General features: G+C 40.9%; 1 protein-coding gene across 1 annotated transcript in view; it reads left to right on the forward strand.

The window, feature by feature from the left end:
* The first annotated feature begins 17,520 nt into the window (after positions 1–17,520).
* LOC140468653 (uncharacterized) overlaps positions 17,521–19,882 on the forward strand; it is a 114,142-nt gene continuing 111,780 nt past the window's right edge. The window contains exon 1 of the mRNA XM_072564737.1: positions 17,521–17,731. Coding sequence (XP_072420838.1) covers positions 17,521–17,731 — 211 coding nt within the window. The remainder of the gene's footprint in view (positions 17,732–19,882) is intronic.

Raw genomic sequence — 19,882 nt, forward strand, 5'->3', positions numbered from 1 at the left:
GGTGGGGTAAAAGTGATAGCTCATAGGGGAGCTTGGAGCAGATAGGTGAGTAGGAAGATGGGCAGATATGGTAGGTTATGATGGTGGTATTGAGTTGGAAGATTGAAAGTGGAATGAAGTGGGGGAGGGGAAATGAGGAAACTGGTGAAATCCACATTGAGGCCGTGGGGTTGGGGGAGTCCTAAGGTGGAAGATGATGCATTCGTCCTTCAGGCCTCAGGTGGTTGCGGAGTGGCGATGAAGGAGGCCCAGAATCTGCATGACCTTGGCAGAGTGGAAGGGGGAGTTGATGTTTTCAGCCACTGGGCAGTGGGGTTGGTTGGCGCTGGTCTCTGAAGTGCTCTGCTAGCATGAGTCCTGTCTGCCCAATGTAGAGGAGACTTAATGTAGAGGAGCAAAAGATACAGTAAATGACATGTGTGGATTGCAGGTGAAATTTTGATGGATGCGGAAGGATCGTTTGGGGCCTTGGATGGAGATGAGGTGGGAGGTGCGTGTGCAGGTTTTGCAATTCCTGGGGTGGCAGGGGAAGGTGCTGGGAGGGATGAGTGAGTTGCTGGATGGTGTGGACCTGAGGGAGTCGTGGATAAATGGTCTTTATGGAAAACGGTTGGGGGTGGGGAGGGTAATAAATATGTTGTGGTGGACTCTTTTTATAGGTGGCGAAAATGGCGGAGGCTGATGCAATGTATATGGAGTTTAGTGGGGTGGAAGGGAGGAGCAAGAGGGTTCAGTCCTTTCTGCCTGTTGGAGGGGTGGGGTTCAAATGCGGAGTTGCGGAAAGTGGATGAGTTGTGCTGGAAGGCATCATCAATGACGTGGATGGGGAAATTGTGGTCTTTAAAGAAGGAGTCTATCTGGGACGTTCTGTGGTGGAACTGGCCCTCATGGGAGGAGATGCGGTGGAGGTGGAGGAATTGGGAATATGGGATAGCATTTTTGCAGGATGCAGGTGGGGGGAGGTTTAGTCCAGGAAGCTGTTGGAGCTGATGGGTTTGTAGAAAATGTCAACGTTGAGTCGGTCACCATTGGTGGAGGTGTGGAAGTCACGGAAGGGAGGGAGATGTCTGAAATTGTCCAAGTGAACCTCAGGTTGCAGTGGAATGTTTTGGTGAAGTTGATGAACTGTTTGGAGCAAGAAGTGACACCGATACAGTCATCAGTGAAGCGGAGGAAAAAGAGGGGACTGCAGCTGGTGTAACTGTGGAAGATGGATAGTTTCAAGTAACCAACAAGCAGACAAGCATAGCTGGGGCCCATGAGGGTGCTCACGGCAACCCACTCGCCTGGAGGAAGTGGGGGCATTTAAAAGAGAAATTATCGATGGTGAGGACTAGAAGAGCCAAACGAATGAGAGTTTCAGTGGAAGCGTATTGGCAGGGCAGTCAATAGAGGAAGAAACCGAGGCCTTGATGGTCCTCGAATGGAGATGAATAGGGACTGAAAGTCCATGGTGAAAATGAAGCGTTGAGGACCAGAGAAACGAAAGTCTTTTTGTAAATGGCACATACACGTACACACACACACACACACACACACACACACACACACACACACAAAAACGCACATGCACACACACATATAAACACACACACACACACACACACACACACACACACACACTAGCTACTGTAAATGTTCCAAATATTCAGGGACAATGGGTCGTGCTCCTACTCATCCTATAAAAAACGTTTGCTAATATTGAGGCACATTATTGAATATTGAGCGGTTTCATCTCCACTCATACTAAAATACATGATTCTGAAGGGAATAATCAGGATGAATGCCAATAAGATTAGGAGCGAGAGTGATGATAAAATTAACAAGGTGGTATGAAGTTAGACAATAAGCCTTATTTTCTTTAAGATGATTGAATTTTCTTTCCCACAGTCAGGTGGTTTCTGTGTCATGGAATACTTTCAGTGCTTTACTGTGTTTGTTTACCGAAATGAAAAAGTATTCAAGTATTTTTGGAAACGGTGCTTGAGAAAATAATAATATCAGCTATGGTCTTACTGAATAGTCCTCTCTTGGTCTTGATCTGATATATAGAGAATTCCCTGCTGAGAGTCCAATGGAATTGGAATATATTCTGACATTGTACGTGACTGAAAGAAATTGAATTCCAAGCATCAGTAACAGTTGGAAAATGCTCAGTTTATTTGAACACCAAATAGTACAGTTCATAACATACTGTATAATTTACAGAAATCAAAAGAATGGAGTCGGATATTAGAGATCTCCTCTGGCTCATGTTTGCAGTATCATCATGCATTGCGACAGAAACAGACATTGGGATTTCCAACAATGAAAAAGGTAAAACCTCTCTTTTGCTGAAGATGAAGCTGAAATCTATTTCAAAGTATCCAAAAATGCAAATGTCCAAAATCATGAAGATAATTGCAAAGATCTAGAATGCCTTTTTAACTGATTGTACCTTAAAGCTAATTTGGCGAATGCATTGTTTCTTCCTGGATGATTTTCTTTACAGAAGCTAACATTTCATAGACATTTCTCACTTTCAAAATCCTTCTTTGTGTCTGTGGTAGCAGTGGTGGGTGGAGTCGGTGATTTCAGGACGTAGGTGAGTCCAAGCCCTAAAGTTATTGAACTCGATATTGAGTCCAGAAGGTTGCAGGGTCCCCAACCAGAAAATGAGGCATTGTTTTTCCAGCTTGTGCTGGACTTCGCTGGAGCCTGACACAGAGATATTCACCAGGTAACAGGGTGGTGCATTGGAACGGCAGGCGATTGGAAGTTGAAGGGTATTTTTGCATGCAGAACTTAGGTGTTCTACAAAGGGGTAATCCAGTTTTCGCTTCGTTTCCCTTATGTGGAGGAAAACACAGTTTGAGCAGCGAATGCAGTAGTCTAGATTCTGAGAATTGCAGGAAAATCACTGCTTCACCTCAAAAATATGTTTGGGCCCTGAGATACTGAAGAGGAAGGAGGTAAATAGTTATGTGTTACACCTTTGGCATTTGCAGGAGAAGGTGTTTTGGAGCTTTGGATGGGTATTGGAAGTGAAGGGAGATTGGGCTAAGTTGTCCCAGAGGGACCAGCCCTTGTGGAAGGCAGACAAAGGAGGGGAGGGGAATCTGTGTCTCACGGTGACATCTTGCTGGTGGTGGAAGAAATGGTGGCTGATGGTCTTCTGGAATTGGATGCTGTTAGGATGATAGGTAAGGTCAGGGGGAAGCCTGTCACTGTTGTGGGAACGAAGAGGGGGGAAATGGCGGAAGTGTGGGAGTTGCGTCAGACCTGTTTGAGAACCCAGTCAACAGTGCTGGGGAATCCTCGTTTGACAATTCAGAGGCTTCCTTTTCTATGTTGGTCACATCAGAACATATGCGATGGAGATGGAGGAACTAGGAAAATGGAATAGAGACTCTACAGGAAGCAGGATGCAAGGATGCACATGTTTCTCTACTTGTCCATCTCCCAACAGGGTGGTATTAGTTCATGTGCACCTTAGCCCCTTCCCCCATCTATTCTCTGCATAAAAACGGACATTTTGATAGCTACTGTTTGTTCTGAGGATGGGTCACAAGACGCAAAATGCTCACTCTGTTCACGTATGCCGCCAAACCTGTTGGTTTTCTCCAGCAATTTCTCTTTCTCTTAAAGTTTGGTTCCTCTTTGCTAGGGCGATCAATGTTATACACATTCATGTTCGAAGGGTTTTGCTGCCTTTTTAATTCTACAAGCAGTGTTTGGGAATATAAACGCATATCAGTTTAATGTTTGGAGGTTTCACCCTCAGTCTTACTAAAAGCACATGATTCCGAAGAGAACAGACAGAATGAATAAGATGTTTAAACTCTTCAGATGTTTGGAAGTTATGATAAACTCGACAATGTGGCATAAGATTATTTTCTTCAAGACGATTGAATTTTGTTCACCAGCGGATATTGGATGCTGTACCATGAAATATGTTCAGAGATTTGCTGTGTTAATTTATCAGACAGAAAACTAGTCAAGCAATTTGGGAAATGGAGCTTGAGGAAATAATAATGTCAGCTAATGTCTTATTGAATAGCGCTCTCTTGATCTTGACATGACAAATAAGATATCAATGCTGACAGACCTTTGGTATTAGAATATACTGAATGTGGATATTGTGGAAGAAATAAAATAACTAGAATTCAGTACATTTATAACATTTAGGAAATGCTCAGCTGATTAATATTTGAAATCCGACAATGAAATCATGCTCTTTAATCTGAAGTAAACAAAATAATTAAGTGTGAAACGAGGGAATTCCTCTGGATCACGTTTGAAGCACTGTTATGAACAGAATGAGATCTTGCCACTTCCAGTGAGGAAAAATGTAAAACTACTCATTTGATGAAGAATAGATGACATATTTTTCACACCATTCAATACAGCAAATATTCCAAAATGTGAAGGTGATTGCAATGACAAGGAACACAGTTTTTATCGATGACTCCATCTTGAAGTTAATTTGACAAACATATTTCATCCTGTGTGCTCTTGTTTACAGAAGTTAACATTCACGTAAACATTCCTCACTTCCGAAATTTTCGTTAGCGAATGCAAATCCAAAATATATGTAAGGTAAACCAGGTTGAAGTTTTTATTGAAAATCTCATGTTATTTTGGGATCTAATATTACATTTCTGGACAAATGTGTTTACCTATGCATCATCTTTTCCTTGCTGAAAATTTGTTTCTGCATCTCACTGTGTGTATTTTTCTTTAGTTAGGATCTTTCAATCTCTCTATGTGTAGGGCTGTTTCCAAGACGCCACGGTTTTCTCAATATTACAGATGCAAATCCAATTCTGAAATATAAAGAAACTTCTGCCTCCCAATCAACCCAGTATTATGTATAATTGTTGCAAAGGGACTCCGAGGTATTAAATCAAACCTGGAATCTGAGCTCGTTCATGGTCTGGGATAAAAGAACAGATGAATCCGTCTGAATTAAATGTAAAAGTAAAATAAACTAGATGGATGGCTACTGATTGAATGACGTTCCATGTTTTACAGGACCTGAAGCGACTGCAGGAAAGGGTGAAGTCAACATCATTTTGATACTTGTTATCATAGCAGCTTATATACCTACAGCAATACACTCTGAGAAACATTACTATTCAAAGCAAAAAGGACATCACAGAATTGCTTCTGAAGAAGATCCATTGCAGTACTCTTTGCAAACAAATGATGTTAAAGGTAAAGTGAAATAAGAGCAGTATTACTTTTTCTCAAACTGTTTGCAATCCTAAGCAGCATTTAGATAATTAACTGGAATCAAAAGATGGTCTATTTTGAGTATGCTCCTTTCCTCTTCTGTTTGCCAGAATGTATCTAATTTTTTCCTCATAACAAATGAGGCATGCACTCACGTTTTACATTGAAAGTTACATATAGAGGTACGTCAGCGTTGATTAGTTTTGTTGAGTGTGCAATTTCTATTCGACACTGGTGGGAAAGTAGCAGACTAGGATATAATTTTGAAATTGCAATTTTGTGATTTACGCAATTCTTCAGTCTGACAGTAAATTTACAAGTATGTATGTCAACAAGTTCCAAAATAAGAAATGAAATATATTTGAGATTGTTTCTTTAGTTTTTTGTTCTGGTTTTATTTTTTTTTGTTGTTGTTGTTGGGCATGAGCTTCACTGTCTGGCCATCATTTATTATCCATCCCTTGTTACATTTAACAAGATGGTGGTGAGGTGCCTCCTTGCACACTGCAGTCCACCTGCTGTGGATTAACGACAATACCGTAGGGGAGGGAATTCTAGAATTCTGATCCACGACAGTGCACAGGATGATGACATATGTCCAAGTCAGGATGGTCAGTGGTTTGGAAGTGAACTTGAAGTTTTTGGTGTTTCCATATATCTGTTGCTCTCATCCATTTAAATGGAAATAGTTTTCGGTTCAGAAGATATTCTCTCAGGATCTTTGGTTAATTTCTATGGTGCATCTTGGAAATAGTATGTACTTCTTCTTCTGAGCATCAGTGGTGGAAGGAGTGGATGCTTATGGATGTGGTGCGAATCATGTGAGCTGCTTTGGTCTGGATGGTGTAAATTTTCTTGAGTGTTATTGGGATTGAACTCATCCAAGCAAGTGGCGAGTATCCTATCACACTCCAGATTTATGACGTTTAGATGGTGGACAGGTTTTGGAGGCTCAGGGGATGAGTTACATACTGCAGTATTTCTAGCCTCTAAACTATTATTTTAGCCATTCTGTTTATGTGGTGATTTTCTGATGAGTGATAACGATCAAAATATTGATAGCAGAGGATTAAGCGATACGACACCATCGAATGTCAAAGGGCAGTGTCGAGATTGTCAAGATTGGTGATGGCCATAGCCTGGCATTTGTTTGGCACAAATATTACTTGCCACCTGTTAGCCCAAGCCTGCATATTTTCCAGATCTTTTGTGCATTTGGTCATTGACTGCTTCAGAGTGTGAGGAGTTGTGAATGGTGTTGAACATTGCAAAATAATCGGCAAACAGCCCCACTTCCTACCATATTATGGAATAAAGGGCGTGAAAAGGCAGGTGAAGTTGATTTAGCCTAGGATACTACCCTGAGATACCTTTGAGTTATGTAAATACAGGTGTAAACGATATTTTGAAAGATAAGTGTCAAAATGTAAAGTGCTGAACGTGTTCTCGTTACTCCCATAAAAAAGACTCCAATTGGGGTACTGTTTTAAACAAGAATGAGAGTCAGTGGGTTACTTTCTCCAAACTGTAATGCAATTGGTGTGCAGGAATTGTAAGGCAAAATAGAAATAATTGCTGAATTTATTGCTTACAAGTACTTCAGAAACCATTGAAACTAGAATTTTTAAAGTACTATTACCTAAATCTATTGAGATGATTAATTTTCAATAAATGTAAACAATGACTGCAGAAGCATTTATAGTTTCAATTCAATCCCTTTGAGATCGCTCTTTGCTTTCTAATCAGAAAACGAGATCAGGAAAGAAATGCTGTAAGGGAAATCAAGTTCAAATGCTTAGGATGTAAAATCAGTGTAGATCCTGGTGACTGGGGAAAGATACAAAAAAAAACCAAACAGCCACAATCTATTTAAAGGAATTATGAAAGGAAAATTGCCACTGACGTCAAAATGATAAGAAATTTTATATTTACATAAAGCAAGATCAGGAGCAATCTTGCATCATTAGAGAATGACAGTGCGGTATTTGAATGACTATGGGGAAAGGACAGACTTGTTGAACAATTCGTTTCCTCATTATTTACATTTGAAAAATGCCATTTTGTGAAATATGAATTATCTTCCTCAGTTCGTCAATCACAAAGACAATGATAGGTCAAGCTATTTAGCAGCACGTGGAAGTTGTCGATGTTGGTTTACTTACAACATTTGAAAAAACACTTGGAGATGTATATGAATAGAAAAGGTTCCGAGGTATATGAGCTGAACGCAGGTGAATGGGATTGGTTTAATTTGTGAAACGAGTTGGATCACAGCGCCTGTTTCTGTGCTGTATAATCATATGACTGTAACTGTTAATCGAATGTCAGATCTGTGTAACATTTTATTTCTCCCCCTCTAATGCGATATAAGAAACTATCAATGAGGTTCCTTCGATTTTTACATTGAATATACATGTGATTAAAGCGTTATGTTCCAACCCAGCATCAGGTCGTGAAATGTATGTGCAGAAGATACAAAGCAAAGTGACAGGAAACATCCAAAAATTATCTCAGGAATAGGAAGGGAAGGATAACCAGTAAGACATGTTTATTCCACAAAAATACTGCTTACATTTGGGTTCCATGGCAATCAGCTTTCATACACATTCTTTTTTAAATTACCTGTATAGTATTGAATGCGTGGACCAATTCAGAAAATTGGAAACAAAACAGAAATGATGCGTTAGTTTATAATGAAAATTTCTGTCTGCAGGACGTGTTTCAGCCAGTTAAACCATTAGACCATATGACATTGGAGCAGAATTTAGGACATGCCACCATCGAATTTGCTCTGCAATTCAATCATGGCTGATAGGTTTCTGAAAACCATTCTGCTGCTTTCTCCCTATAACCCTTAATCCCCTTGATCCTCGAGTACTAATCTAACTCAGTCTTAAACATACTCAATGACCTGGCCTCCACAGCCTTATGTGGCAGTGAACAGATTCCATAGATTCACCACTGTCAGGATGAAGAAGTTTCTCCATATCTCCCTTCTACTTTCTCTATAAAGCTCTACCCTCGGCTTCTGTTCTCGGCACTCAATGGAAAAGTTTCCCAACATCCAAGTTGTCCAAGTCATTTAGTATTCTACAAGTTTCAATTAGATTCCTCCTTCTCATATCCTTCTAAACTCCATGGGGTATAACCAAGAATACTCAAAGGTTCCTCGTATGTCAAGCATTTCATTCCTGTGACCATTCTCGTGAACCTCTTCGAAACACAGTCCAGGGTCAGTGCATCCTTCCTCAGATATAGGGCCCAAAACTACACTCAATCGTCCCGATTTGTTCTGACCAGAGCCTTATGGAGTTTCAGAAGTACATGTCTGCTTTTATTTTCAAGCCCTCCAAAAATAAATTCCATCATTACATTTGCCTTCCTAACTACTGACTCAATATGTAAGTTTACCTTGAGAGAATCTTGGACCAAAACTCCCAAGACTCTTTGCACGCCCGACATCTGACTTTTCACCCCATTTAGAAAATGGTCCATGCTTCTATTCTTACAAAGTGCATGACCTCACACTTTCCCACGTTGTCCTCCATCTGCCACTTTTATTAACCTACTCTCTTGACCTCTCTGAACACTTCTGCAACCTCTCCGCCTCCCCAATACTACCTGTTTCCCCACCCATATTTGTATCATCTGCAAAACCCCAGCCTGAATGCCGTCAGTTCCTTCATCTAGATCATTAATGTATGAAGTGAAACGTTGTGGTCCCAACACTGAGCCTTGCAGAACACCATTTGGCAATAGAAAGTAGACATTAGACAATAGGTGCAGGAGTAGGCCATTCAGCCTTTCGAGACTGCACCGCCATTCAATATGATCATGGCTGAGCATTCCTAATCAGTATCCTCTTCCTGCCGTACCTCCATAACCCTTGATTCCACTATCTTTGAGAGCTCTATCCAACTCTTTCTTAAATGAATCCAGAGACTGGGCCTTACTGCCTTCTGGGACAGAGCGTTCCACACAGCCACCACTCTCTGGGTGAAGAGGTTTCTCCTCATCTCTGTCCTAAATGGTCTACCCCGTATTTTTAAGCTGTGTCCTCTAGTTCGGCACTCACCCATCAGCGGAAACATGTTTCCTGCTGCCAGAGTGTCCAATCCTTTCATAATCTTATATGTCTCAATCAGATCCCCTTTCAGTCTTCTAAACTCAACGGTATACAAGCCCAGTCGCTTCAGTCTTTCAGTGTAAGGTAATCCCGTCATTCAGGAATTGACCTCGTGAACCTACCCTGCACTCCGTCAATAGCCAGAACGTCTTTCCTCAAATTTGGAGACCAGAACTGCACAGAGTACTCCAGGTGTGATCTCACCAGGGCCCTGCACAGCTGCAGAAGCACCTCTTTGCTTCTATACTCAATCCCTCTTGTTACGAAGGCCAGCATGCTATTAGCCTTCTTCACTACCTGCTGTACCTGCATGCTTGCCTTCATTGACTGGTGTACAAGAACACCCAGATCTCTCTGTACTGCCCATTTACCTAAATTGATTCCATTGAGGTAGTAATCTGCCTTCCTGTCCTTGCCATCAAAGTGGATAACCATACATTATCCACATTAAACTGCATCTGCCATGCATCTGCCCACTCACCTAAATTGTCCAGGTCACCCTGTAATCTCCTAACATCCTCATCACATTTCACCCTGCCACCCAGCTTTGTATCATCAGCAAATTTGCTAATGTTATTGCTGATACCATCTTCTATATCATTAACATATATCATAAAAAGCTGTGGTCCCAGCACGGATCCCTGCGGTACCCCACTGGTCACTGCCTACTATTCCAAAATGGATCTGTTTGTCACTACCCTTTGTTTCCTATCAGCCAACCAATTTTCAATCCAATCTAGTACTTTGCCACAATACCATGCGCCCGAATTTTACTCACTAACCTCCTGTGTGGGACTTTATCAAAAGCTTTCTGAAAGTCCAGATATACTACATCTACTGGATCTCCCACGTCCATCTTCAGAGTTACATCCTCAAATCATTTAAGAAGATTAGTCAAGCATGATTTCCCCTTCATAAATCCATGTTGACTCTGTCCTATCCTGTTACTACTATCCAGATGTGCTGTAATTTCATGCTTTATAATAGACTCCAGCATCTTTCCCACCACTGAGGTCAGACTAACTGGTCTATAATTTCCTGTTTTCTCTCTCCCACCTTTCTTAAAAAGTGGCTGTCATCCTCGGAACAACCCTTTTTTCCCCACTGTCATTGTTCTACCAGACAGGAAAGCTTCTATTCAGGCTGGTACCTCGTCTCTGAACGATTGCCCTTGTCTTACTCAGTAGTCTTCGGTGTGGCACCTTGTCAAAGGTCTGCTTAAAGTCCAAGTCCATTAGTTCGACTTTGTCTTAACTGCTATTTACTTCGTCAAATAATTCTAGCACATTTATCAGGCACGACAGCTCCTTGATGAAACCATGCTAATTTTGCCCTACTTTACCATACAATTCCAAGTGTTTAGAAATCTCATCCTTGACAATGGATTCCAGGATCTTACCCACAACTGAAATTAGGCTGATGGGTCTGTAATTCTCCGTCTTTTGCCTTACTCCATTTTTAAACAGGGGTGCCATGTTAGCGAATTTCCAGTCTTCCTGAATCTAGCGATTACTGAAAGGTCACCACTAACACCTCTGCTATGTCTTCAGCTATATCGCTTAGAACTCTGGTTTGTAGTCCATCTGGTCCAGCTTATTTATCCACCTTCAAGCCATCACGTTTTTGTAACACGTTCACCGTGATAATGGCCATAATATTCAGCTCTGCTCCCTCACTCTCTTGATGTTTTTGGATATTACTCGTGTCTTGCATCGTGAAGACTGATATGAAGTTATTATTCAGTTCCTCCACGATTTCTTGTTGCTGACTACTATCTCTCCACTTTCAATATCCAGCGGTCTAATATCCGCTTTTGCTTCCCTTTTGCCCTATATGTATCAAAATAAACTCTTACAGTCTTCTTTTGTATTACTGGTTCGCTTACCCTCACGGTTAAACATCTCCCATCCTTTTTTGTTGCCTTCTGTTGGCCTGTATAAGCTTCACAATCCTTTTTGTTTTTAGCTGCGCTTTGCCACACTACATGATTTCTCTTTTGCGTGTATGCTATCCTTGCCTTTCTTAGTCAGCTATGGTTGCTTCATCCACCCTGCGCAATGTGATTTTTTTTGCCTCAGGATGAATCTCTGCTGTGTCTCCTGAAACTACTGCCACTGCAGTTCCAATTTCTTTCCTGTCAGGTACCTTTCCCAGTTAATTCTGCCCAGCTCCTCCCTCATGCTTCTGTACTTGCCTTTATCTGTAACACCCCTACCACTGATTCTGTGTTCTCCCTTTCAATATGCAAAGTAAATTCAATCATATTATGGTCACTAACTTCTCAGGGTTCCTTCAACTCGAGCACCTTTATCAATTATGCCTCATTGCACATAACTGAATCTAGTATTGCCTGTTCTGTAAGACCATAAGACGTAAGACCATAAGACATAGGAGCAGAAATGAGGCATTCAACCTGTCGATTCTGCTTCACCATTCAATCATGTTTCTGAAACCCATTCTCCCAAATTATCCAAGTAAGCTGGTGCCTGGTGCTATGATGTTGTGGCCATAACAGAGATATGGGTTTCTCAGGGGCAGGAATGGTTGCTGTTCCAGGATTTAGAGCATTTAAATAGAATAGGGAGGGGGGAAAGGGAAGGGGGTGTAGGACCACTAATCAGAGGGTGTATCACAGCTACAGAAGCTTCCATTGTCGAGGAAGATCTGCCTACCGAGTCAGTATGGGTGGAAATTATGAACAGCAAGGGAGCAGTCACCTCATTCGGCGTTTACGACAGGCCCCCATTAGCAACAGGGAGATTGAAGAAAGCATAGGTCGGCAGATTTTGGAAAAATGTAGACGTACTAGGGTCTTGTAATGGGTGACTTTAACTTTCCCAATATTGATTGGAACATTCTTCGAGCGGAAGATTTGAATGGAGCTGTTTTTGTAAGGTGTGTTCAGGAGGGTTTCCTAACTCAGTACGTTTACAGGCCGACGAGGAGAGAGGCCATTCTAGACTTGGTGCTCGGAAATGAGCCAGGGCAGGTATAAGATATTGTGGTTGGAGAGCATTTTGGTGATAAGTGACCAGAACTGCCTCACATTCTACATAGCTATGGTGAAGGAGAGGATTAGTCAAAACAGGAGGATATTGAATTGGGGAAGAGGAAACTATGATGCGATTAGACATGAGTTATAAAGCATAGACTGAGAGCAATTGTTCCATGGTAAAGGCACTATCGACATGTGGACACAGTTTAAGGAACACTTGTTGCGAGTGATGAATAAATATGTCCCACTGAGACAGGCAAGAAGGAGTAAGATAAAGGAAACTTGGATGACGAGAGCGGTGGACAGTTTCGTCAAAATGCAGAAGGTAGCTTACATAACGTGGAGGAAGCTAGGGTCAAGCTCAGCTCTAGAGGATTACAGGCAGGCGAGGAAGGATCTCAAAAATGGTCTGAGGAGAGCCAGGAGGTGGCACGAGAAAGGCTTGGCAGAGTGGATTAGGGAGAACACAAAGGCATTTCACACTTATGTGAGGAATAAGAGAATGGTCAAAGAAAGAGCAGGGCCGATCAGGGATAGCATAGAGAACTTGTGTGTGGAGTCTGAGGAAGTAGGGGAAGCCCAAAATGATTTTTTGCTTCTATCTTTACAAAGGAAATTAGCTTTGTAGTGAATGAAACCTTTGAGGTGCAGGTGTGCATGCTGAAATGGATAGAGATAGAGGAAGCGGATGTGCTGAAAATGTTGTCAAACATTAAAATTGACAAGTCGCCAGGCCGGAACCAGATTTGTCCTCGGCTGCTTTGGGAAACGAGAAATGCAATTGCTTCGCCACTTGCGAAGATCTTTTCATCTCGCTCACCACTGGAGAGAGGCAAATGTAATTCCTCTCTTCAAGAAAGAAAATAGTGAAATCCCCGACAATTACAGACCAGTAAGTCTCACATCTGTCGTCCGCAAGGAGTTAGAAAGGATTCTGAGGGATAGGATTTATGACCATCTGGAAGAGCATGCCTTGATTAAATGCAGTCAACACGGCTTTGCGAGGGGCAGGTCATGCCTCACAAACCTTATCGAGCTCTTTGAGGATGTGACTCGAAAAGTTGATGAGGGTCGAGCTGTTGATGTAGTGTATATGGACTTCAGCAAGGCATTTGATAAGGTTCCTCTTGGTCAGCTCATTCAGAAGGTCAGGAGGAATGGGATTCAGAGGAAGTTAGCTGTCTGGATACAGAATTGGCAGGCCAACACAAGACCAAACAAAAGGCAAATATTCTGCTTGGAAGTCAGTCGTGAGTGGTGTTCCACATGGCGCTGTCCTTGGGCCTCTACTGTTTGTAATTTTTATTAATGATTTAGATGAGGTGATTGAAGGATGGGTCAGCAAGTTTGCAGACGACACAAAGGTTGGAGGTGTTGTTGACAGTATAGAGGGTTGTTGTAGGCTGCAACATGGAATTGACAGGATGCAGAGATGGGCTGAGAGGTGGCAGATGGAGTTCATCCTGGATAAATGCGAGCTAACGCATTTTGGAAGGGCGGATTTGAAAGCTGAGTACAGGATTAAGGATATGATTCTTGGCAGTGTGGATGAACAGAGGGATATCGGTGTGCAGGTACAGAGATCCCTTAAAATGGCCACCCAAGTGGACAGGGTTGTTAAGAAATCAAATGGTGTTTTGGCTTTCATTAACAGGGGAAGTGAGTTTAACTGTCGTGAGATCTTGTTGCAGCTCGAAAAAACTTTGATTCGACCGCACTTGGAATACTGCGTCCAGTTCTAGTTGCCCTATTATAGGAAAGATGTAGATGTTTTGGAGAGGGTTCAGAGAAGGTTTACCAGGATGGTGCCTGGACTCGAGGGCTTACCTTATGAAGAGGTTGACTGAGCCCGGACGTTTTTCATTGGAGAAAAGGAGGAGGAGAGGGGACCTAATTGAGGTATACAAGATAATGAGAGGCATAGATCGAGTCAATAGCCAGAGACAATTTCCCAGGGCAGAAATGGCTAACACGAGGGGTCATAGTTTTAAGCTGGTTGGAGGAAAGTATAGAGGGGATATCAGAGGCGGGGTCTTTACACAGAGAGTTGTGAGAGCATAGAATGCGTTGCCAGCATCAGTTGTGGAAGCAAGGTCATTTGGGACATTTAAGAGACTGCTGGACATGCATAGTCACAGAAATTTGAGGGTGCATACATGAGGATCAATAGTCGGCATAAAAGCATGGGCTGATGGGCCTGTTCTGTGCTGTACTGTTCTATGTTCTAACTCTGGATCCCCTTGACACTCAAGAACTCTATTTCAATCATACATATACTCAGTGACCTGCCTTCCAAAGCCTTTTTTGGAATTCAGAATAGGGGTGACAAATGTCATGTATTCCGCAACATTACATCCTAACTCATGTAAATAATTTCTGAAATCTCTCCAAGTTGGTAGTATTGTTCCTACAACAGAACGACAAGAACTGTACGTAGTACTCCAGATTAAGCCTCACCAACGTCCTGTACAGTGCAAAATGACTGCCCTATGCTCAATGATTCAGCTATGAAGGCAAGCATGCTTCACTACCATGTCTACATGTGATACAACTTTCAATGAACTATATACATAAATAACAAGGCTGTCTGTTCAACAACAATCCCCAGAGCCCTACTATTAACTCGGTAACTCCTGCCAGTGTTTTTCTTACCAAAATGCAGCACCTTGCTTTCATCTAAATAAAACTCCAACTGCCATATCCAGCGTATTTGTCCAATTGATCAAGACCCCTTTTTAATCTGAGATTACTCTGCTCATTTTTCACTGTACCAGTGAGATTGGTGTTATCCACAAACTTACGAAACATGCTTCCGATTTTCTCATCTAAATAATTCATATAAATGACAGATTATAGTGGACTCCCCACCAACATCTGCAGCACACCATTCATCACAGGCCTACAGTCAGAAAAATACAACTCTCTCTGTTCTCATTCATCTCCTTTGCCACATCCTCCAAAAACTCAACCAAATTTGTGAGGGACGATTTCCTTATTCATTCCTTGTCTCACTACCTGTAGGTAAATCCTGTCTCTGAGCAACCCCTCCTTCAACTAATCTACCACTGACATTGGACGTCAATAATCCCCTGTCTTCTCCTTTCTTTGGTAAAGGCACAACATTAGCTACCCTCCAGTCTTCCAAACCCATGGTTATCGATGACACGAATGTCTCTACTCTGGGTCCCACAATTTCTTCCTCTAGCTTCCCACAATGTCCTGGATACACATGATCACTTTGTGTCACCTCTGTCAAGATCTAACATGATTTCTGAAAACATCAATCTAATTGCTTCTTAGTCCTCTACTATGCAATGAGACCAGCCCACAGTTTGCCAATCTTTCTTTACAGCTGACCTGCATTAACATATCTTGTAAGGTCTAATTCTTATTTGAGATTGGTTGACTTGAGATGTATTGGCAAGTGCCAATGCCTGATATTCTTACACGAGACGAGTGGTACTCATGTTGAACGACTACATTTTGGTTTGTTCTGGACCAGTCTAGACTACCTCAAAACATTTCAAGCAAGTAGCTCTGATTCCAAATTGGCACAATGTTTTAAGCAGGTGTAGAGTGGATATTCCAGGCGTGATACACTGAATACCCACTTAATTTTAAACAAACCAGAATGTATTCACAAGTATGATTGTATGACTCTATGATTACCGACTGAAAAACAAATAAGAGAACAGAATACAGAATAATTTAACTGATCCGAAAACTCAACAGATTATCCAAACTTAATGATGCTGTACTAAATTTCTACAACAATCCCCATAAACACAGCCTCAGCAAAAAAAAGCGAGAGGTGAAATCAATTACAGAATCTTACAAGAGTGATAGAGATGGCAGCGATATTCAGCATGAACATCTTCTTCAATGTAGATGTTTCTTGGACCAGCTGTCTCAAAACTGACTGCCTGAGTTCAGTGATCCGCCAGACCGCTGAAACCCAAACCAAACCAGAATACATATGAGCTGGGAGGACTGTCCACTCCCCTTCGATTGAGCAAGTATTTTCCTTAAAGCACTTGAAACCATTTTGTCTGAGGCTGCATCTGTTACCTGTGATTAAATTAACTTAGCAACAATTCAAACATAAACTTTACACAATTTCTGCTTTTCGCACATTGCTGAAAAAAAGAGACAAGGACAGCATAACCTTGTTAAAGGAGTAGCATTATTACAGGTTTTAAAAGAAAAGTTTTGTTCTACACATGTAGGTTGTATCAGTGGGGTTAAAGCATAAATATTGTTGTGATTTATCCATGATTAAGTTTGTGATGCTTCAAAGTTTGTAAAACTGACATCGTGGACAAATGAAATAACTGGAATTCAATGCATCAGTTACAATTGGAAAATGCTCGGATGATTAATATTTGAATAGCACCACTAATGTCATTTTCTACAATTTACAGCAATCAAGGCAATGAAGTGGATAATTGGAGCTTCTCTCTTCCTCACAGTTGCAGTTCTTTTATGCTTAGGAACAGAAATCGATTTTGCAACTTCAAACAATGAAAAAGGTAGATCACTCTTTAGATGAAGACGTATGTGAGATATTTTTCACACCGTTAGCACTGGAAATATTCAAACTGCAATAACAAGGAATGCCTTTTTAGCGATGATTCTATCTTTATTCAAAATTGACAAACACATATTTTCATCCTGCATGTTTTTGTTTCCACAAATTAACATTCACGTTAAAAATTCTCACTTGCAAAATTCTTGTTATATAATTCAATTTTATTAAATGTAGAATAAAAATCAGATTAAAATTTTCTTCAAAATTTCTTGCTGTTTTCAGATTTGATATTAAATGTCTATACAAACGTGTTTAACGATGCATGTTCTTTTCCTCATGGATTTTTTTTTCTGTATATCTTCGTGTGTGTTTTCATTAGATAAAAGTTATCAATAGTGAAAGTGTTTAAATACTGTATCTATACGTAGGGCTCTTTCTGTGAACACAAGGGATTCTCAACATTACGGGCCTGCTTCCTGCAAAGCAAGTTCTGAAATGTAAAGGAACTTATGCTTCCCAATCCATCCATGATTATGCATAACAATTGGAAAGTGACTTTGAAGGCATTGAATAAAACCTGGAATTTGAGCTCGTTGATGTTCCAGGCACAAGAAAAATGAATAAATCTCAATTAAATGCAAAATTGAAATAAGCTACATGAATAACAACTGTCTGAAAAATGTTCCATTTTTTGTAGGATACGACGCTACTGTGGGAAAGGGTGGCGTAAACATCATTCGTTTGATTATTATCATCGTAGTTTTCATACTCTTTGAGATGTGTTACGATTCAAAGCAAACACGAAATCACAGAAACTATTGTGAAGAAATGCCATTTCAACAATCCTGGCAAAGACATAAAGCTGAAGGTACAAATAGTGAAATAAGGGCAGTATTAAATTTTCTCAATCTGTTTATTCGACAAAGCCGCCTTTGCATAACAAACTGGCAGCTAAAATTTCGTCAGTTTTGAGTACATGTGGTACAATTATTCCCAAACCTTGTTTGACACTATGTATCTATAGTTGCCTCATGAAAAAGGCACCACCGAAGTTTTTCCACATTTACAGTTACATAAAATGGGACATCATTATTGATTAGATTTGCTTAGTGTATCATCTCTATTCTCGATTGCTGAAAAAGTAGCAGAATATGATATAACATTGATGTTGTAATCTTATGATTCTTACAGTTGTTTAGATTGACAGTAATTTTGTAACCACTTATGCCAACATGTTAAGAGGAAAGAATTGAACCACATTTGAGTGATGTGAATATTTGCATAACAATTATTCTGAAAGGCAACTGTCAACATATAAATCGCTAAAAAACTTGACATTTGAAAAAAAATTCCTCTTGGAGTAAATAAAGATGACAATCAGAACATTACTTCCTGCAAAAATGCAATGCGATGGGAGTGCTGGAATTGCAAGGCAAGCAAAAGTAATTGCTGAAATAATTGCTTACAAATATCTCAGAAACTGGACGTAAGTTTGTTCGCTGAGCTGGAAGGTTCGTTTCAGATGTTTCACCACCCTATTATGTATCATCATCAGTGAGCCTCTAGAATAAGCACTTGTGTTATGGTCCGCATTTTCGATATATGTTTAGGTTTTCGTCGGGTTGGTGACGTCATTTCCTGTGGTGACGCCTTTTCCCGTGCTGATGTCTCTTCCTGTTATTTTTCTCAAGGGTTGGTAACTGAGTTCCAAGTCAATGTGTTTGTTGATAGAGTTCCGGTTGGAATGCAATGCTTCCACGAATTCTCACGTGCGTCTCTGTTTCTCTAAGGATGGATGTAATGTCCCTGTCGAAGTGGTGTCCTTTCTCATCTGTCCATAAGGATACTAGTGGGAGTGGGTCACGTCTTTTTGTGGCTAGTTGATGTTCATATATCTTGGTATCATGTTTTCTGCCCGCTCGTCCAATTTAGTGTTTGTTACAGCTCTTCCGAGTTATTTGCTAAATGACTTTGCTTTTGCTTATTGTCTGTATAGGGGCTTTCAAATACATTAGCTGGTGTTTTTGTGTGTTGGTGGGTTTGTGGGCTACCATGGAGCCAAGAGATCTGATTAGTCTGACAATTATTTCCGAGATGTCTTTGATGTAGGGAGAGTGGCTGGGGTTTCTGGATGTGTTTTGTCTGCTTCTTTGGGTTTGTCTCTGAGAGATTGGCAGACTGTGTTCGTTGAGTACCAATTCTTTTTGAATTCATTGTATAGGTGATTTTCCTCTGGTCTTCATTGTTTCTCTGTGCTGCAGTGTGTGGTGGCTCATTGAAATAAAATTCTAATGCAGCTTCGTTTGTGGATGTTGGGATGATTGTTTCTGCAATTCAGTATTTGGTCTGTATCTGTTGTTTTCCTGTCGACGCTGGTTTGAAGTTTTCCATTAGCTGGTCACTCCACTTTGATATCTATGAATAGCAGTTTGTTGATGTTTTCCAATTCTTTAGTGCATTTTATGCCAGTAAGGGTAATACTGCTGGTCTTATTATTAATTGAAGACCATCAATAATACCCTTACTGGCATAATATTCAATAAAGAGGAGGAAAATGACAACAAATTGCCATTCCTCGATGTCTCAGTAGAGGGAACAGCCAATGGGGAACCTCAAACCTGCGTCTACAGGAAAACAACACATACAGATAAAATACTGGACTGCAGCAGCAATCCACCCAAAGAACATTAATATTCAATGAGACGCCACAAACTGTATCACAGAGGATCTACGAAGAGCAGAGGAAATTTACCTATACAGTGTATTCAACAAGAACGGACACAGTCCGCCGATTTCTCAGCAACAACCCGAAATATGCAGTCAAAACACGTCTAGAAAGTCTTGCCACTCTCCATTTATCAATGACACCTAGGAAATGACGGCCAGAGTACTCAGACCACTTGGCATCATGGTAGCCCACAAACCCACCAACACACTAAAATAGAAGTTAATGAACTTGATGTATCCTATACAGACAACAAGCAAAACCAATGGCATTTACAAAATACCTTGCAAGTCC

This window comes from Chiloscyllium punctatum, chromosome 47 (genome assembly GCF_047496795.1).
Source record: "Chiloscyllium punctatum isolate Juve2018m chromosome 47, sChiPun1.3, whole genome shotgun sequence".
In the NCBI taxonomy this organism is placed as follows: domain Eukaryota; kingdom Metazoa; phylum Chordata; class Chondrichthyes; order Orectolobiformes; family Hemiscylliidae; genus Chiloscyllium; species Chiloscyllium punctatum.